We start from the raw sequence: 18,281 nt of genomic DNA, 5'->3' as shown, positions 1-18,281 counted from the left end.
CCACAAGGGATAGTTAGGAAAGGGGGAATGGTGGAGAGAAACCCGGCGTCGGCATTAACATAATCTTAAAGGAAGGCGCCAAAGAGACCACAGTTAAAGGTCCCATTCGACATACGGTGTACTCACTCAAAGTGCTCTCCACAAAGCACTTCAAGTAGGGATCGGGACACCACTGAAAAATATATTCAATCTTCTGATTCTAACCCGGGCCTTCTCGGTTGAAAGCCAGTACGTTAGCCACCACACCATATTGATACACAGAATACGCACAAGTAAGTTATTAGCAAGCATATAAATGGGAAACACTTCGGAATCTATTCTTCCCCTACCACGCATGTCGCCTCCACGGCCAACGTACGCCAAGCACGGAGCGCAGGATGAATATTACACCGAGAGAAAATTTCTATCGAGCAGCCGAGAATCCCAATACGGGACTTCCTGGGGCTCGAGGTTCCGGCTTCACGAGGTGATATTTTTTCAGCATAATACTCACCAATTTGATTTCAGGTAGCGTGCAACCCTGGACGTGATACGTGTTAGCCTCGATGCCATCAATTCCGTCCCTTTCCACAATCAGGCGCCCTTGAACGTGAGCTACATGAGAGCTCTGGGAGAGAAAAATATGTCTATGCTTCGATCGCTTAATTTATAGGATCACAAATTTTTATGACGACGACATGAATTTACTCCAGGGAGAGAGATCACAGAATAGCCACGACACCATGTTCCCATTGGACTACGACAGTTCTAAGCGTGCGTTCAGCATATAACGAAATAAAAATAGTTTCGGGAAATGTCAAAACACGGGGAACATATTATTATATGAAGTCATCATTATGTTCGAGCGAACGTAGATTAGGCTAATACCAAGCTGCTGAACTCTGTGGTAGTTAATATTTACTTAACTGTGTTATTTCATGGCTGTGTCATTATGGAAACACGCTGATCAAATACGTACCATTAGGATGAGTTACGTCATAAACCACCCGGCAGCAGTCACTGTTCAAACGTACCGAGGGCATCGAGACCTGTTCTAATCAAACTAGTGTATCATCGACTGCATACACCCTATGTCATGAAATTGGCACGAGGTTTCAATACGTTTTGTGTGACAAAACGCATTCCAAATTCCATAGCTCCCTCTGTTCCTATCTGAATTACGGTCAACCCTTCAATTCAACGTACCAGGCGTTAAAAATTCTGACAGAATCTTGTTTGATCATTGAGCACAGTAACAGCACAACCATAGCCGAGATTGGCAGTCGCTTTTGATGATCAGAATCACTATATGGATTGGGGAGTGGATTTATTTTAGTCAATGCAACTCAAATCATGAAGTCATCTCTGAAATGGAGTATTTCTGTTTTAAGAATTGATTCAACAGGGCTCTAAACTGAGACGTAAATGAATCTCTAAGTTTAGCAAAAATCGTAACAAACAAAAATAACCGTTGCAGTTACACGCGATAAAGAAAATATCTTGGAGAAAGTATTTAGTACAGCCTTCAGAAGGTGTTCCAATTCCAAATATATTCTAGGTTCTCCATTAAAATGGAAAACTTATGGGGAACGGAATCGTACCTTGGGCAACTATGGGTTTCATAAAACAACACTTATCCCATCAATTAGTCATGATACAAACCTAAACGTTCACTATATTGAAGCACTATTTCCTTCGCAATTTAAACTAGGAATTACAAATTATTCAAAATCTATTCGCCAACAAATATGTCTTTTCATTGACCCAAGTTATTCTTCCTATTATTGCTAGGTTTCTAACGACGGTTCCTCATAACTCTATCTTCCACGCAGGGCGAGAACTTCCATCTTTTTCTCAAAATTATTCCCTTCTTCATTTCTTCGTTACTTCTACCTGCCTTTACGCTACCCAAATAACCTTTTCTCCCACCTTACTTCATCACACATTCTCTCCTCCATCAATTTTTCCAACGTCCCGCCACCATTTTCTCCACTCACGTTTTATCCTACTTCGAATTTCACCGAGCAACTTCCTCTGTTCAACCAGCATATTTAACAATTCATCGTTTGCCTTCCTCTTTGCAGTAAGTCATTAATTTTTTTTTATATTTAAACGCTGGTAATGGAAGGAATGTTGAGAAAATTGATTGCGTCACATTAATCTTGAGAATATATGATTTAAAAAACTAGAAAGATTGAAATTATATGTATCTTAAGGATTAATGTATCAATTAAAAAAAACATTTTGGCGTCAAATGATATTTGCTACGAAAACAAACTAATAGAAGTTATCGTGAATGGGGATTTTTGGAATTGAAGTTTTAAAACTTCACCAAAATAAATCAAAGCTTTTCCAAGGAGTAAGAAATTGATGGCAGGAACGTTGAATAAGGATGATAAGAAGAAACTCATCAAAACTTTGATATGGCGTGTCGTTTTGTAAGGCCCGGAAACATGGTCATTAAAACAAGATCATAGGGGTAGATTAGGACCTTTTGAAATGTGGGTGTGGAGAAGTAAGGAAAAGGTGAAATGGAGATAAAGTACAACAAACAAGGAAGACCTAGGCATGGTGGGGGAGGAGAGAGGACTGTAGGAAGAAATCAAAATGAGGCAAGAAAGATGGCTGCAGAGCGTATTAATTGGTAATGGAATGTCGAAGACTGATGGAGGGGAGAACTTAAAGCAAGCGAGAGAAGAGCAGGCAGTGAATAGACGTATTGGACGGAATGACGGAAGTATGCGAAATTGAAGAGGGGCTTATTGCAATATCGGACACCAGGTTTTGTTTGGAGGGGCAAGTAAATGTATCGTTGTCCTCTGATATTAGCTGCGTCCATCCTAAATGTACCTCAACCGATGGAATACCAATAATAATAATACAATAAATGGAATAAGAATTTAACTCTATGTATATAACAATCATTTCAGGTATTTTATTATTTCGTAGAATCAATGAAATTAACTTCATTACTTGATGATAATGTCAACATGGAGATGGAAAAACAAAGTTAATGATAGAAATTTCAAGTGCCGAAAAAATTTTGATACCAATATGTAAAATGAACGGAAATCATTGTAGATGGTATGAAAATTTTACTAAGAATGATATAAAAACTGTCAACATATTAATTTATAAAATAACTTCGAACAGACGACTCAGAGAGAATGCCTATACCTGAGCACGGTTTATCAACACTGATATAACTTTTACGTGCCCAAGAGTCAATTCCAGTAGCTAAATACTTCTTTAACGTAGTTATTGGTTCACTAGCGTTCAGCAAGTGGGTGTGCTCCTGTGAGTTCTTTGACGTAACTTCCTTACCCTAAATCCACTCAACCATGCATTCTCATTTGGGGAGATGTCAGAAAATCAAGTTAATGAACACTTAAGCCTCCATAGGAAAAGCGCACGGAGTGATGGGATCCAGGAGACTCCTCCACATGCGTGTCTCATCATCGGTCCCGAGTATCATCCTCTATGAATGGCCGCGTAGTGGCACCTAAACTAAAAACACGCCCAAACTTTTCGAACGAGGCATCTTTTATTGATGAAACATTTACATGAGCAAGGGCCGTGAAGGGGTAGTTACATTTATTTTCTGCTTTCTCTGATTTTTACATTGCTTATTATATTATATCTGATCTGACTTCTATACCAGCGTGTTCTCCAAGTGAACAATTTATAAAGAAGGAAGAACGACTTCCAGCGCATAAATAGGGAATAAATTTGTTCCATAGGGAACAAATGTTAGAGCTTCCATGCTCCCCATAATTGACTTGGACTTCACTTTTTAGACTACCAAATGAAGTTAAAAATTAATTTTTACTATTTTTTATTTACTTTATCGTTAAATCAAATGCAATTACATGACACATTAGTAAACACTGATGCAAGTAAAAATTATAACCTGAGTATATCGTAACGAGTTCTTATAATTGAATACTCTCCTGCGCGCATAAATATATAAATAATTACTTTGATACATGTAGCTAACTATTTTATTAACTTCTCAAATTATTTTACCTTGCAAAGCAAATAACTTACTTACAAAGTAAATCATTAGTTTTCTACCGATAATTTCAAAAAATATCTTACTGCTCAAAACAAAGATTGTTGGCTTGGATGCACCTATTCTTTCTCTCACTCTCTTCCATAATTTATGCACCAGTATTATTCAAAGTAAAATCAGAAAACAGAAAAGTCAACACTTCATTTGCATTTAGTTCAAATGAGTGGTGAGACGGCATAGAAGGTCATTTGGACACCCCTATCTTCATCCAGTACGTGCGATCTCCTGGACTCCACATTTTCTTAAGAAAACACAATGAAATAAAATGATCAACCTACTCCGGTGTGTGAATTGTGTACTTTCTCATAAAATGCCGTTGTGTGTCACGAGGACCCGGGTTCGATTGTCAAGGACGCCTGTTAACGCCCTCAGCTTCGCCTTAGCCGTATGGTTCCCCAAAAACGAGGTGTCTTTGAGAAACCAGAGGTGGCACAGGGAAAGGAAGTGGTCCCCCTACCCTGATTTCACATGCAGCGCTTTGCGCTTAGTATTAAGTGACCTCAATCCTCACCAGTCAAATCACCCTTTTGATTGATTTCCGCGGGTCTTTTGCTTATTAAATCGTTAATTTATACATATTTCTACGATCGTATTCAGATTGCCTGTTAATAAATTCCTGAAGCATTACAATAAATGGCTACATATGGAGTAACGCAAAATTTTAGAGAAAATTAAATTTCCTATCGATAAAAATTAGGTGTTATTGAACGGCGATGATCGGACAGGATCTCATTTTAATGAAATATTGTTCTCCAATGCATATTTGATGTTTTTTATTCCTAAGCATTCAATCAAATTCAAGAGACCAGAGTATTAAAAAAATCGGATTTACCATTCCATCGTAAACACGCTCGGTCGGAGCAGGGCACCACTTTTTTTTATATCGGATTAAATTATTTGCATCAAATATCATCAAATCGGGTTTTAGAGCAAAGAAATTATTCAAGCACTTTCAAATTCGAGAAAGCGGATCAACACATCAGTGGTCCATTATGATAAACCAGAATTCAATTGAGACTCACGAATATTGTAAAAACATTTTTCTATTATTATTCGAAACAAGATGAGAAATTAAAAACAGATCTAGATATGATGAAGGATTTAAAAAAAATATGTATGGACGAATGCAGGGAAGGCACGAAAAACCAATTTGTTTGATCTTGTCTCCTTTCAGAGGGCATACATAGATCCATCCACAACTTTTAAAAAAATTAAGATTAAGTTCACCTCTCAGTAAGCACCAATATTTAAGACATTCCTGGACAATGAGCATCAATTTCTTTCTCTCCATAATATGCATGTCCATGCCCTACCCTGATTTCACACTATGATCATCTATGAGTACTCATTGCAAGAAACCCGGGAGATACCGTGGCAGTACATTTTAACGTAGTAATTCGCTAAATGCGCATTACAATGCAACTATTTCAGAGTGCAAAAAATATTCGCCGCGACCGGGATATACGAACTTATTGCGTGTAGGTATGCCCATTCATCTAGTAGCTTGCACACCAAACGACGAATGCATTTAATGTGTTCCAATTTGCCTACATAACTTTCAGTTCGCAGAAACATTAGCTATAGTGTCTTCATTCGGTTCATATACAATTCACAATTAATTGTATCTATGTGATACATTTACCAAAACTGACCCTTCTAGTTTTATTCTTCTACGATACATATTCTTCTAAGATTCTGTAATCAATTATTTGTGTACTCGTATGACAGATTTTCACTTTAAAAATTCCTAAGGGTTTGATTATACTCTTCCTTTTGTAAGACTTGGGTGTTTTTCCCGCGCACGATTCTACTAATCTCTTTACGGATGTTCCGTTTTGTTTACGGGTGTTTCATTTTTACATCATGTTATTATATTCAAGACTTTCAAATACTGAAATTGCAATAAATAATATATAGGAAACATGTGAGTAATTAGATTACACACATAAATGTATGCATTATAAATAGCATGAAAACAATCACAACGCTGGTAATATAAACTATGCAGTGGAGGACTCAGTTAATGAGCACACGTAAATTCGTCAAGTCTCTCAATGACACACCTTTTGACGGAAATGTCACCGCATTCTCCTTCCATAGCCCTTGAAAGCACTTCCTGGGAGTTCGCTCCTAAAATAAACCCACTTTGGCATCGGTTAAAAGGATAACCAAGTCAATTCTGCATATTAAAGTTATAAATTTATGACTGTCTTCATTTTAAATAACCAATCAAGTAATTTGCACGTTAATTCATCCGGAAAGAGGGCATTTACGGACGTTCACTACATACCGTATAGTTTATTCAATGATTCACAGAGGTAGTGAGTTTCATTGCCCCCGACGGGAATGCTACATGCTGATAAAGAGTAAACTGTTACTACTCCAAGCAAAAAAGAGTTCAGATGTGATGTGACTCAAATAAAAGTATTCAATAGGCATTGCACACTGAATTAAAAAAATCAATAACTTAGTATGCTAAGTTTTAACAATGAACTTTATTAATATGATTTCTCCATTATGGGGCACTGGTGCAATTTGCCTTGCATAGGTGATAATCTCAAGACAGAACACAACTGTTCACGTGCTCGGAGGGGTAATAGAACCCACCATAGACGGATTCGACCCGAGGCGTTCCAATAAAATGTTACCTAGCCGATTTCAAGCAAACTAAGTGCAAAACATAAACCTTATTCGGGGTTTAAAAGCGGAAAAAGGAATTTAAGTATGAGCCGCCACCTTGCTTTCCTTCCCTTTAAGAGAATTACGTCAAAAGCAGAGCACACAAGTTATGAAAGGGTAATCAAGGACAGGGCAGTGGTTTTCAAGTTGCCAAAAGTTTGGTACCGATAGTCACTTGCCAGAACTGTCTCTTTCGTTCTGGAGGAAATTGAATTCCCTTCAAGGCCAGAGAATGTTTTCTTCTCTCACCAGTCTCGGAACCTCCTCCGAGTTCATTCTTTAGGCTTTGAGCCGAGCTCAATCATCGGCCAATCAGCACTTCCCACGATGGGGATCAATTACGAGGAATAATTGCTCCTGGAATTCGGTTCAGTTGATGTTAGAACACAACAAAACTAATTCGCAAAAACGACGAAAGCATCCGGACAGGATCAATTAAAAACTTCCCTACGGATTACTTACGAGCCCAAGTCATTAATGGGAGAAAATTCAGCAATAGTTTTCATTGAAATCAAATCTAAGCTAAATGCCGTACGCATAATTAGCGGAAAGTCACCGCATAACGTGGTTCCCTAATAATCACTCCTATTCTAAACTTTAATGAACTTAAAATGTATAGTATAAATTTATCAATATTGGTCAGTATTAAGTAATTAGTGGTTAATGCCATTATTTTTTGTTATTACCCCGTTTGAGAGATACCTCCAACAATACTGTTTTATATTTTAGATTAATTCTTTTATTCAACAGGATTGTATAGGCATGCTCGTTGGTTTTGGCAAACACTTTGGTGTTATGAGACACTGTGTATTCTCATGCAATAATCACTTATCCTGCTTAAGAACCATCCTAAATATCTTATGTGGGTTACAATAATGATAACAAGAAAGTCAATTTTTGAATACTTGCTCGAAAGCTGCTCGTATAATGAGCTGAAACGTACATAATTTAGTCTAAGTGGTATCGGTGGCAAAATTAATCTTAACAAACCGGATACCTATGACAGCCAATGAAAGTATTATAAATGCCATTCGAAGTTTAGCAAAAGGGGCAATTTTTCCACCAAAAAATACTTTTCCATTTTAACGGTACTGAAACATCAAAAAAGTACGTTGCACACTTGTATAACGTATTTCAATGTCTCTAAATGAGGCCGTTATATTTTCAATAAATCCTCACTTCGGAGTTGTGACATACTTTTTATGTTATGCATTTTCCCAACAAAACAGCGATTTCAATATCCTGATTAAAAATAGTATTCCATTTTAAAGGGTTGAAAATCTTCTAATAAAATATTTTAATGGTAATTTGAGAACGTATCGGAGGGACGGACGATAATAGAACAGATTACATTTTCATAAATTAATCCCAGAAGAAATTAATATTCTGAAACTCAAAATGGGATCAAACATTCGTGAAACTTATTAGCAATAAAAAAACTGATCTAGTTCATTTAGGTTTTGATGAACAAGAGTATTTAATCCCTCAACTAAATTAAAATTTCAATTATTGACTTTTAAATCTCATTTGAAAATGTCAGCGAAAAAATGATTGGTCATCAATCGCTTGTCAAATCTCACCGCCGCGCGATTGAAGTACTCGAGGAGACTTCAATGGTTGTCTAAAAATCCCAATATCACAACGTGTATGAATGGGGTCTAATCCCATTCAACGGATGTAAATGTACGAGTCCCATTTCTCCTTCTGCAAGCAATATGTACCTTCGTCATTAGTATACGCTGGAGAATACGCACGTGTTAGGCCGATTCACGGGTTTGAAGGAAAGGCATGAACGCTCTCTTATCCATTATAGCCGACCTTGGCATAAAAAAAATGAGCGAAACACTGTAAGTCCAGTCGTCGGATAAAGTCTAATGTCAACCCACGAGTTTTTCCAACCACTTGTCTGAGCGTGTTTCAGTTGAAAGTGAGCCATGCAGTCAAGCGCAGGGTTTATGACGAGTTATAGAATCTTCAGGAGATGGAACGAAATCTAAAAAGTTTTACTGCCAACGTTTCAGATAATAGGTACAAATAGGTAAAATTATTTCATACAGCAATCATTGGTCAAGCATTGAATTTTCGGAGATTTAGTTAGATGAACGTGTAGAGGTTTAGCCGAAATTGATTGGTTTCACGCTCGTTCACCCAAAAATAAATTTCCTGTGTGCTATTCACCATAAAAAATATCATTTTACATAGGATTCCTGATTTTTTATTATGTTTTAATAACGCATTTCCTGAAGGGATGATCTGACAATAGACTCGGGCAGGCAAAGTACGGAGAGCATGTACGGAGTCAACTGAGTAGTAACCGAAGCGCTGGAAGTTTGAAATGATGAATTTTACAAAGCATCACATTCGAATTTTTCCCTATGTTTTTTGAAATCATAGATATAATTAATCATCAATAGTACATAAAATGAATAAATGTGAATGAGAGACAAAACTCAGAGACTTGTAGACTTAATTTAGCCTAAAATTTATGTGAATCAACCAAAATCAAAATCGGTTGTCCATAGTTCACGAGTTAAAGTTCTGACAATTCTTAAGATACCTGTAATCCTGAATACTTAAAATTTGTTTAGGATAACTGGTATCTAAAATATAGCAATGAAATTTCTGCGAACGCTTTCTTATTAAATAGAGAAATTGAAAAAATTAAATTAGCTATAAATATTTTCTTGACCATTCCTAGATTTTGTCTCATAACAACAGTCACTGCGCACTCGCTTAAATTAATTTTCCGATCTAAAAATATTTTACGCCTCACCTCACAAAACTTAATCAGAAATGCAGTCATTGAATAATTAATTATAAAACTCTTTCTATATATTCGATATGCTATAAACCCTCTTATCTTAAATCCGATCGGCGAATTTCTTCCTGCTATAAATTCAGCTTCCTCTTTTCCATCTTTGTCTTCTGAGGTCCCCTTTCGTATTTTCCAATCAGTAAATTCCTACGTACACTGGCCGTTTTACTCTTCCCTACTTTATGACTAACATATATCACGGTGTCAGCTTTGCTCGTAAAAATGCTCGAAAATGACAAGACACACGTGAAACTTAATGAATTTAACATGAATTCGGAAAAAAATCCTAGAAATATTATTAACAAAAAAAACTATGAATGGAAAATTGCAAGACTTTCTCCTGTTATTATCCAATTATTTTTCCTACTTTTTTCATAATACTTTTAATTCCATACTACCAATAAAACATCACTACAAAAAGTCAATAGTATACCCAGTTAAGATTTAAATAGAATAATTAATTATGTAACAACTAACTCTAAGCTTTTATTACATGTCTTACTTTATCTTTACTAAATAAAACGTTTTCGAGGAGAGTGTAGAATATGTGGGCTCAAATTAATTATATCATAATATAAAAACAAAGAGAGACCATGGTCTTAATACACGGATAAAACTTCAGAGATCGTGTTCAACGAAACGGATTCACTTACTAAAGTTCTCTCCTAACACGATCTAACCTCTCATTGGTGGCGTGAAGAGGTTGCTCGTAAAATATTAACATTACTTTTAAACAAATAAAAGACCTCTCTCTCATCCAATTTTTATAAAACACCCAAATTAGCAGTTCAAAATTTAAGCTGGTTGAAGAGTATCTCTTCTTTAAGTTGTGGTCCAGGTTCCGTGTTCAGACTGTGCTCGTTCAAATATAATATACTATTCCTTAACCGATACATGAAAAATACCGTCTTAAACCCAACATGTAACCGAAACGAAACCCACTCTCTTGCGTGAGAGCACAGTGAAAGTGGCACGCGGCGGCAGTGTGTTAAAGCGATAGGCATGACGGTCCGCTTCAGGGAGGGAATTAATCCCCAGGCGCCTGCGTGACACGGGAGGGCAAGAGGGGCAGGCGGAGAGGGGAGAGGGAGGAGGGTAATACCACCGCGAAGGGCAGGAGCCGAGGCAAGAGGTGGTAGGCAGCGGCGGCGGCCGCCTCCAAAACCCTACCTCCGCCGTACTCCACCACTTCCCTTACTCACTCGAGAAACACTTCGCTGTCGCTCCTGGGTAGGACGAGTCGCGGCAAGACCACCGCCTTCTTGCGACGCGTGCGCAGCGAGAAGGTCGAAGACGACATGGCAGAGGCCATGGACGCGGCGATACCCTGGTACAGCTCGGGAGTTGGCGAGTGGGGGGACAGGATGGTCAGCCTCCTTGGTGGGAGAAAGAGACCCCCTTCGACGCCCGGCAGCGACAACTGCTGCGGGGGCACCGCGCCGCCCGGGCGACGGCCCCAGCCGAACGACGGCGGGGCCGGGAACGGTGAGCCGCCGTGGACAGGCGTGCCGCCTCCACCCACCTCGCCGATCACCTCTTCCGTAGAGCGGTTCCTCCGCATCTCGCGCTCGAGGGATTCGAGGGAGCGTGCCTCTATGGCCTTCCGGGCCTCCCGCTCCGTCGCGGGGTTCTCTAGGCGATGGAGGGAGCGTCGGGAGGAGGCGAGAGATGCTGTGGACGTGGTGGTTGAGTGCGCCTTGTGGAGGGTATGCTGCTGCTGAGAAGAAGACGTGGTCCGGAGGCTCTCCATGGACCTAGCGGTTTCTCCCCTCGCTCCCGGCGCCGTCAACCACTGCCGGGCCTCCCGACCGGTCGCGGAGGTCATCGTGGAGGAGGCGACCAACCGCCGCTGTTCTTCCGAGCTCTCCACATCCCCCTCGCTCTCCTCTTCCGCGGATGCCGACAGCTTGGACGACCGAGCGAGGAACAGTCTGTTGGAGGACGTGGTGACGGTCCTCATGGAGGTCGAAGAGGACCGGGAAGTGCTGCTCCATCTACTGGCGTTGCTGGCCGACGCAGTGGATCGCGTGGAGGCGACTGCGGAGGACGAAGACGAGGATTTCTCCCCTTCCGCGTCTTCCTCGGCCTCCATCGTTGTGTACTCTCTCTGCGTCCCGCTAATCGCTCACCATTTCACAAATTCGGAAGCCTCGTCCGCTCTCGAACCACATGATCGATCCGATTCCCGCCCAGAGAGCGAGAGGTGAAGTGAGGGTCCCAGTTCTGTTTCCTGCTTTTATTTCTCTCGAGATAATCCACGGCACTTGCACGCAAAAAGCAAAATATACGTGTATCATACAAACGCATATATATATATACGTATTTAGGGACCAGACAGCAGATCACTAATTTCCCTTCCTCCGGTCTGGAAAACCGTGGAGATGAGGAAGTCAACAGCAGCACTATGAGCACTAATGGGTGGTCTTCGGGTGTTTACGTTATGTCCGTCGCGAATGGAGACGTGAGCGGATCGGTGAGTGGGCCGCGACCACAGCTCGACCGACCGCCAGGGTGCACTCACACACGCGGTTTGCCGTCACCTTCTCGCGAGTCGGCCCCCCCCCGCCCCTCGGCCAACACCGTCTCTCTCCCCCCGAACCCTTTCCACCCGTGGGTGTCTCACTCTCTGAAGAGAACGTTTTTTCGCCCGTGCCTTCCTCTCGGCCTTCCTCTTTCTTTCTCCCCTCGCTCCCGCCGTAGCACTGACTGGCGAGGCCAATAATAAGCGCTCCCTCCTCTCCTCTCTCTCCCTCCCTCACTCCCTCTCCACTCTCTCCCCCCTAACTCCCCCGCGCTCCCTACGTGAAGCACTCCCCCTCCCCCGCTTCCCTCCACCTGATTTTTCCTCCCCCTTCCCCCTCTACCCCACCTCTCACTCCATTGCCGCTCTTCTACGAGACTCTCTTCCTCCCATCTCCTCTCCCGATGGACCTTCTCACCTCATTCTACAACCACCGCCGCATCCGTCGTGCGATGCTTGAGACAAAATTTTCGGTCCCGCGAATAGATGGGAAATGGGGATCACATGGAAGGGTATTCGGTAGGAAGTTCGCTACCGGAAAGGGGTCGGGGGGACGCGAACTCTCCCGGGGGAGAAGGAAAATCCGACGCGGGGTTTGATGAATACGACAGGGAAAAAGAGAGTTTATCGACATATGGATAAGTATCACGAAAGGGATAGAAACGTAAAGAAAAACAAATCCTAGCCGTCACTTCCTTCCTTCAGCTCCCGCCCTTCTCTGCATCTACCTCGTCGCCCTGCCCACGAGAGCGCAAATTGCAGTCTCGCTGGCGGACGAGCAGCAGGGATCAATTTTTAAGGATCACAGACCAGAATAGGAGTCATCTATTCACTATTCACCCGGACGTAAGTACAAACAGCGAGTAACCTCAGGCACCGGGGAGAATCAATCGCCGTTAAATAAGGTGGGGGAAGTGGATGGATCCGGAGGATGGAGCGGACAAATGCTGTTGAGTCGGATCAGGGCGATCCCTCCATCGGGAGATCTCGGTTCTAACCTCGGCACTCAATAGCCAGCGCACGACGGACTGCGTGAAAAAGAATTGCGACTGACAAAGGTGAAACGGGGAATGAGACCGGGAGATGAACCGCGTTTCGCGAGAATAACCGGAGCGAGAACTTTCAAGGAGACGCTGGAGTTGGGTGCGCGCGGAGACCAAGGGAGGAGAATGAGTGGCCGGGCAGATTTCGAACCTCGCCTCGAAACGAGCGCCCTATCTGTTGAGATACGTAGCTTTTTAAAGCACCATAATTAAGCCGGAGGGAGGTGTGGTGGATAAGGGATTACGCGGGCGAACTGGAAAAAATGCAATACGCCTCTCCTAACCCGTTAGTGGTCCACCATGACCAACACGAATATCCGACCGCCACCCCTCCCTCCAACCCTCTCCCGTGACTTCCCTGCTCGTCTCTCTCCCGATCTCCTTCCCGCGTGCGGTGCGGCAGAGCAGCACCACTCGGCCCCGCCGCCCTCGACAGCAGGTGTGCGGAGAAGCGGCGAAGAGGCAGGCCGGGTGAGCACGGGAGAGGGAGGGAGGGGACCTGGGAGTTTGGAGGGGTACGAAGACGAGGCAAGGGGGAGGGCTGGAGGAGGGTCGCGAGGGAGGCGGGAAGAAGGGGCTGGAGTTTTGATGAGGGAAGGGGGGGTGGGTAAGGGTGAGAGCGCGGCCGGAGAGGCGAGGGGCGGCGGGCAGCGGGCTTGTCGGGTCCGTGTGCATGGCGCGCGCGGAGGGAGAGAGGACATGGAACGGGGACGGCGGAGGATGGAGCGGGATGGGTGGGGGTGCAGAGGGGGAAAGGGGTTCTAGGCCCTATTTTATACAAGGGGTCAGAGGGCAAGGGGCGTTGGGAGGAGAAAACAAGGTGACGAGTGACTGACGTGAGACCGTGGGATGGAACCAAGGTTGTGGGAGCAAGTGTGAGGGACGGAAGAGTGGATTGCTGAGTGGATGAAAGAGGAGACGGCGGAGGGCACGCAGCGCCAAAGGACGCCACCTGATTGGTGTAATGAAGGGACAGGGGGCGAGTGGGTGGGATAATAGGGACGGGGTCGCTCGATAATTGATTACGATGCGATGGAATCGACGTGATTTCGAAAGTCGGGTCCGAAAAAGAAAGACAGATTTGCTCCCGTACACCAAAATGTGGATGATCGATAAGAAACGTGTCCTATTTTCAGTGCCGGTATATATCTATATATATATGGCCGTTCTACAGTTAAACACATCTATCCGTAATTGCGCAAAGATAAGCCGTGGGTGAGTGGACTGCCTCCGGTTACGAAACCTTTTACTAAATTCCTGAAAATACGATGACCACTCCTCTTACACGACGTCTGAAGATTTATTTTTGTAAGCAGAAATATAATTAAAGAGCAAAATAAATGTTAGAATCCACCGAAATGTCCTGGCTCCATTTAGTGCTCAGAGCAATTGAACAGACGAAGATTCATTTCCCTATAATATTGACCAAGATGAATATCAAGATGCAATGCTGATCTATGGAATTTTCATTCACCTCTCTCATTGCCGAACTTGGCAAAGTATGTAACCATTAAAAATTACGGCTTATATTTTATTTTTCATGCTGGCAATTCCTCCAAACTTATGAATGAATATTTCAAAGAATAGATCTTGGGCTTTAAGAAAAAATATTGCTGAAATATTAATCTCCTCGCCGTCAAGCCGTTAAGTAGTCTTACATAATAGATCATGCACATCTACACGATAAAAAAAACGACTTCCTTCAGGAGACACGGGTGAAAGGCGAGGTGGAGCAACGTCTCGAGCTGAAGGACGTTAGGAAGCACGGCGACTCTTATGGCGGGAAGGAGGAAGATGACGCGGAGAATCGCAGAGTATGAGAAAAGATTTATGCAAAAGGAGGCGAATGTGTAGGCACTGGTGGATAAGGCACTCCGGTCTTTTAGAGGACCGAGTCGGTATTTCAAGAAAAGGAAAATGACTTATGGCGGATGGTTTGGGGGCACATATAATCCGCGGAGCGGAAAGCGGAGATCGTGAGGCGCATGAGAAAAAAAGGGGAATCGGTAGCTGCCGCCTTATGCATGGAGAGCGTCAAGAGTGAGAAAGAAAATGTGTGGGGAGGAGGATTGGCAGAGAAGCGTAATGTTGCGGAGGAGAGAGAGAGAGGGCGGCGGGGATGATGAAGGCCCGCTTGTTGAGGCGGCCGCGCTCGAGGGAAATGAGATGCGGGGATTGATTTGGGAGGGAGAAATATGTGATGTGGACGGAGGGGGTTGGTGGTGGGGATTTGCAGCGGGGACCACGTGGGGGTTTGGGGAAAAGGTTGGAGTCGGATATCCCGTGCATGAGTATGACCTGCGGCGCGGGAATCGGACAGTGGTGGCGGCCGTGCCATGGAGATGAATGATTTCCCTTTGCACGCAAAAAAAAGTAACACTTTTCAAAAAGATTTCTCGCTATTGTCGTGACCGGGTCATTTTGGTTGCCATATTTCAAGCACAGCATTTCACCCAAATACGTCCACGTTTCATTGCTCACTGCTTAAGGGAGAAATGCGAGCCAATGCGTGGAGTGAATTCACTGTCTAGATCAATGATTCAAGAATAAAATTAACTATCCATTACTGCACTGGACCAATGATTCGGGAAGACCAGATTCGAGCTATTTTTTTTCTGGGATCATGGAGTTGGAATGCCAAAGCTCTCTAGTTTCTTTGTTCTTGGTCACTCCCCGATTCAATCAGGGCTATTAAACCAATTATAAAGATAAAAAACGAAATAAAACGTTTTGAAAACGTCTTAGAAATAAGTGAAATATTAGCAAAGAAATTTTATGATTCCGCGAATTTTATAATAATGGTAGTAACATAGGGCAGAAGTTATCTTTTCGCTAAGGATAGAATGATGGTATCCAATATCGTGTGGGACATTTTTCATATTTTAATGCTCTTTTAACCCCGGTTAGGCGCACGAAATCATACGAGTAGAACTTCCTCAGTCGCGCGGGGTTTGACAAAACCAACCTAACGCTATGGCATTTTTTCTCATTTTCTCAATCCTCATTTGAGAATTATTTAAAATAAAACCGTTTCATGATATTTGGAATAAAAATAACTGCACGCTCACTTCACAGTTTATAAGTAGCACATTATTTTTTAATAATTATAACCTCTTTCGTAAATGCAAAACCAACGAATTTCAATCTATGAATCATCAACTATAAATAGTTTTTACAAAATATTACGCCAAGTCTCCACTCAGGTATTTTCAAATATTTGGTCCGCACAAATTCAAAAAAAGTAGTATTACAAATAGTAATTAAACAAATTAGTAATAGCAAAACGGTAGATTACCTTAAAAAAAATATAAATATATATATATATATATATTTTTTAAGGTAATCTACCGTTTGAGGTAGGTTTTTGGATGGACACAACTACCAAACAAATATTTTATTACTCCTAACAAAACACAAAATCCATCATCCTACTCTATATCAGGTCCCTCTTCATCTCTGATTACTTTCTTCCTCCCTTCATCCCGTCCAACATCCCTATCCTGTTCCTTCCCTTTCCTCTTTTGCCCAACATTCTACCCTCTATCACAGTCTTCAACATCCCACTGCCGGTCAATACCCCCTTCATCCACTTTTCCTGCCTCCACAGGATTTCTCCCAACAAACACCTCTCTTCGCCCACCATACCAAGGACTTCATCATTTGTTTTCTTCTCTGTCCATTTCACCTTCTCCATTCTTCTCTACGCCCACATTTCAAAAGCCTCCAATCTACGTCTATCCTCCTGCTTCAATGACCACGTTTCCGCACCGTACATAGCTACACTCCATATCAAAGTTTTTACGAGTCTTTTCTTAACATCCTTACTCAGAGTCCCCGTCATCAACTCCCTCCTCCTTGTGAAAGCCTCTTTGCCTAGCGCAATTCTTCTCCTTACGTCCCTACTACTTTGACCGTGTTGGTCCAAAACACTACCGAGATACTTAAACTGCTCTACCTGCTCTAGTTTTTGCCCTCCTATTTTAATGCTAAGCTTGGCCTTTTTCTTCCTAGAAAATCGCATAACCTTTGTTTTCTTAATATTGATTCTCATCCCATACCTGTCGCACTGAATTTCCAATTCACTCAGCAATGCTTGCAGCCCCTTGGCTGGCTGACAAACTAAAGCTTGGTCATCAGCAAACCTAACTGATTTTACGAATTCCCCGCCCACTTTCATTCCTACCTCTAGTTCTTCCCATGCCTCTTTGATCATTTCCTCTGCATACAGGTTGAACAGCAACGGTGATAATGGGCAACCCTGCCTTACACCCCTTCCTAACACTGCCCATCCTGACTCCCCGTTTCCCACCCGCACCTGAGCAGTCTGAGACATGTACAGGTTGCGGATTAGCCTCCTTTCCCTCCAATCTATTCCTATTTTCTGCAGAATACTCATTAGTTTTTCCCAATTCACTCTATCAAACGCTTTTTCGAAATCTACGAAACAGGCAAATACCTCCTGGTTGTGTTCTATATTCCTCTCGATTAATAATCTCATTACTGCAATGGCATCACGCGTACCTCTCCCCTTCCTAAACCCAAACTGATCATCCCCTAAGTAATCATTTGCCCTACTCTCTATCCTTTTGTTTATGATCCTGAGAACAACTTTAGCTGCGTGGGATATCAAACTAATTGTCCTATAGTCCTCACATGACGTGGCCTTTACCTTTTTCGGAATAGGAACTAAAACTGATCTCACGAAGTCTTCCGGCCAGATTCCCTCCTCATATATACTACGGATCAGCCCATATAGCCTCTTCCTCCCACATTTTCCTAAGCATTTAAAAAGTTCCACGGGAATGTTATCTACCCCCACGGCCTTATTTAGTTTCATCTCCCTTAATGCCCTTTCTATCTCATGGTCTAGTATGCCTGGACCTAAGCTGTCTTCCTCTACGTCATTTTCTTTTTCAATGTCTAACTTTGTTGGTCTGAGTTCTTTACCATACAGTTCTTCTATATACTCCTTCCATCTCTCTTGGATCTTTCCTGCTTCAACTATTACCTTACCCGCCTTATCTCTAACTGTTAGCATAGCTCTTCCTTTCTTACTTCCCGATAACGATTTAACTTTGCTGTACAGCGCACCGATTTCACCCTTCCTCTGCAGACTTTCCATATCCTCGCACTGCGTCTTCCACCATGCTTCTTTTGCTTTATTTATTGCCC

General features: G+C 42.4%; 1 protein-coding gene across 2 annotated transcripts in view; it reads right to left on the bottom strand.

Annotated features, from left to right (window-relative positions):
- The window catches only part of LOC139690897 (3',5'-cyclic-AMP phosphodiesterase-like), an 843,102-nt gene extending 831,002 nt beyond the window's left edge, over window positions 1-12,100 (bottom strand). For both annotated transcript variants that reach the window (XM_071588514.1, XM_071588515.1), the window contains exon 1: window positions 10,748-12,100. In XM_071588514.1, the coding sequence (XP_071444615.1) occupies window positions 10,748-11,637 (890 nt within the window). In that variant the 5' untranslated portion in view covers window positions 11,638-12,100. The remainder of the gene's footprint in view (window positions 1-10,747) is intronic.
- Between the last annotated feature and the right edge of the window lie 6,181 nt (window positions 12,101-18,281).

The sequence above is a fragment of the Hetaerina americana genome, unplaced genomic scaffold (assembly GCF_022747635.1).
Source record: "Hetaerina americana unplaced genomic scaffold, ioHetAmer1.1.p SCAF_3, whole genome shotgun sequence".
In the NCBI taxonomy this organism is placed as follows: domain Eukaryota; kingdom Metazoa; phylum Arthropoda; class Insecta; order Odonata; family Calopterygidae; genus Hetaerina; species Hetaerina americana.
This window is presented reverse-complemented; position numbering and strand designations above follow the sequence as displayed.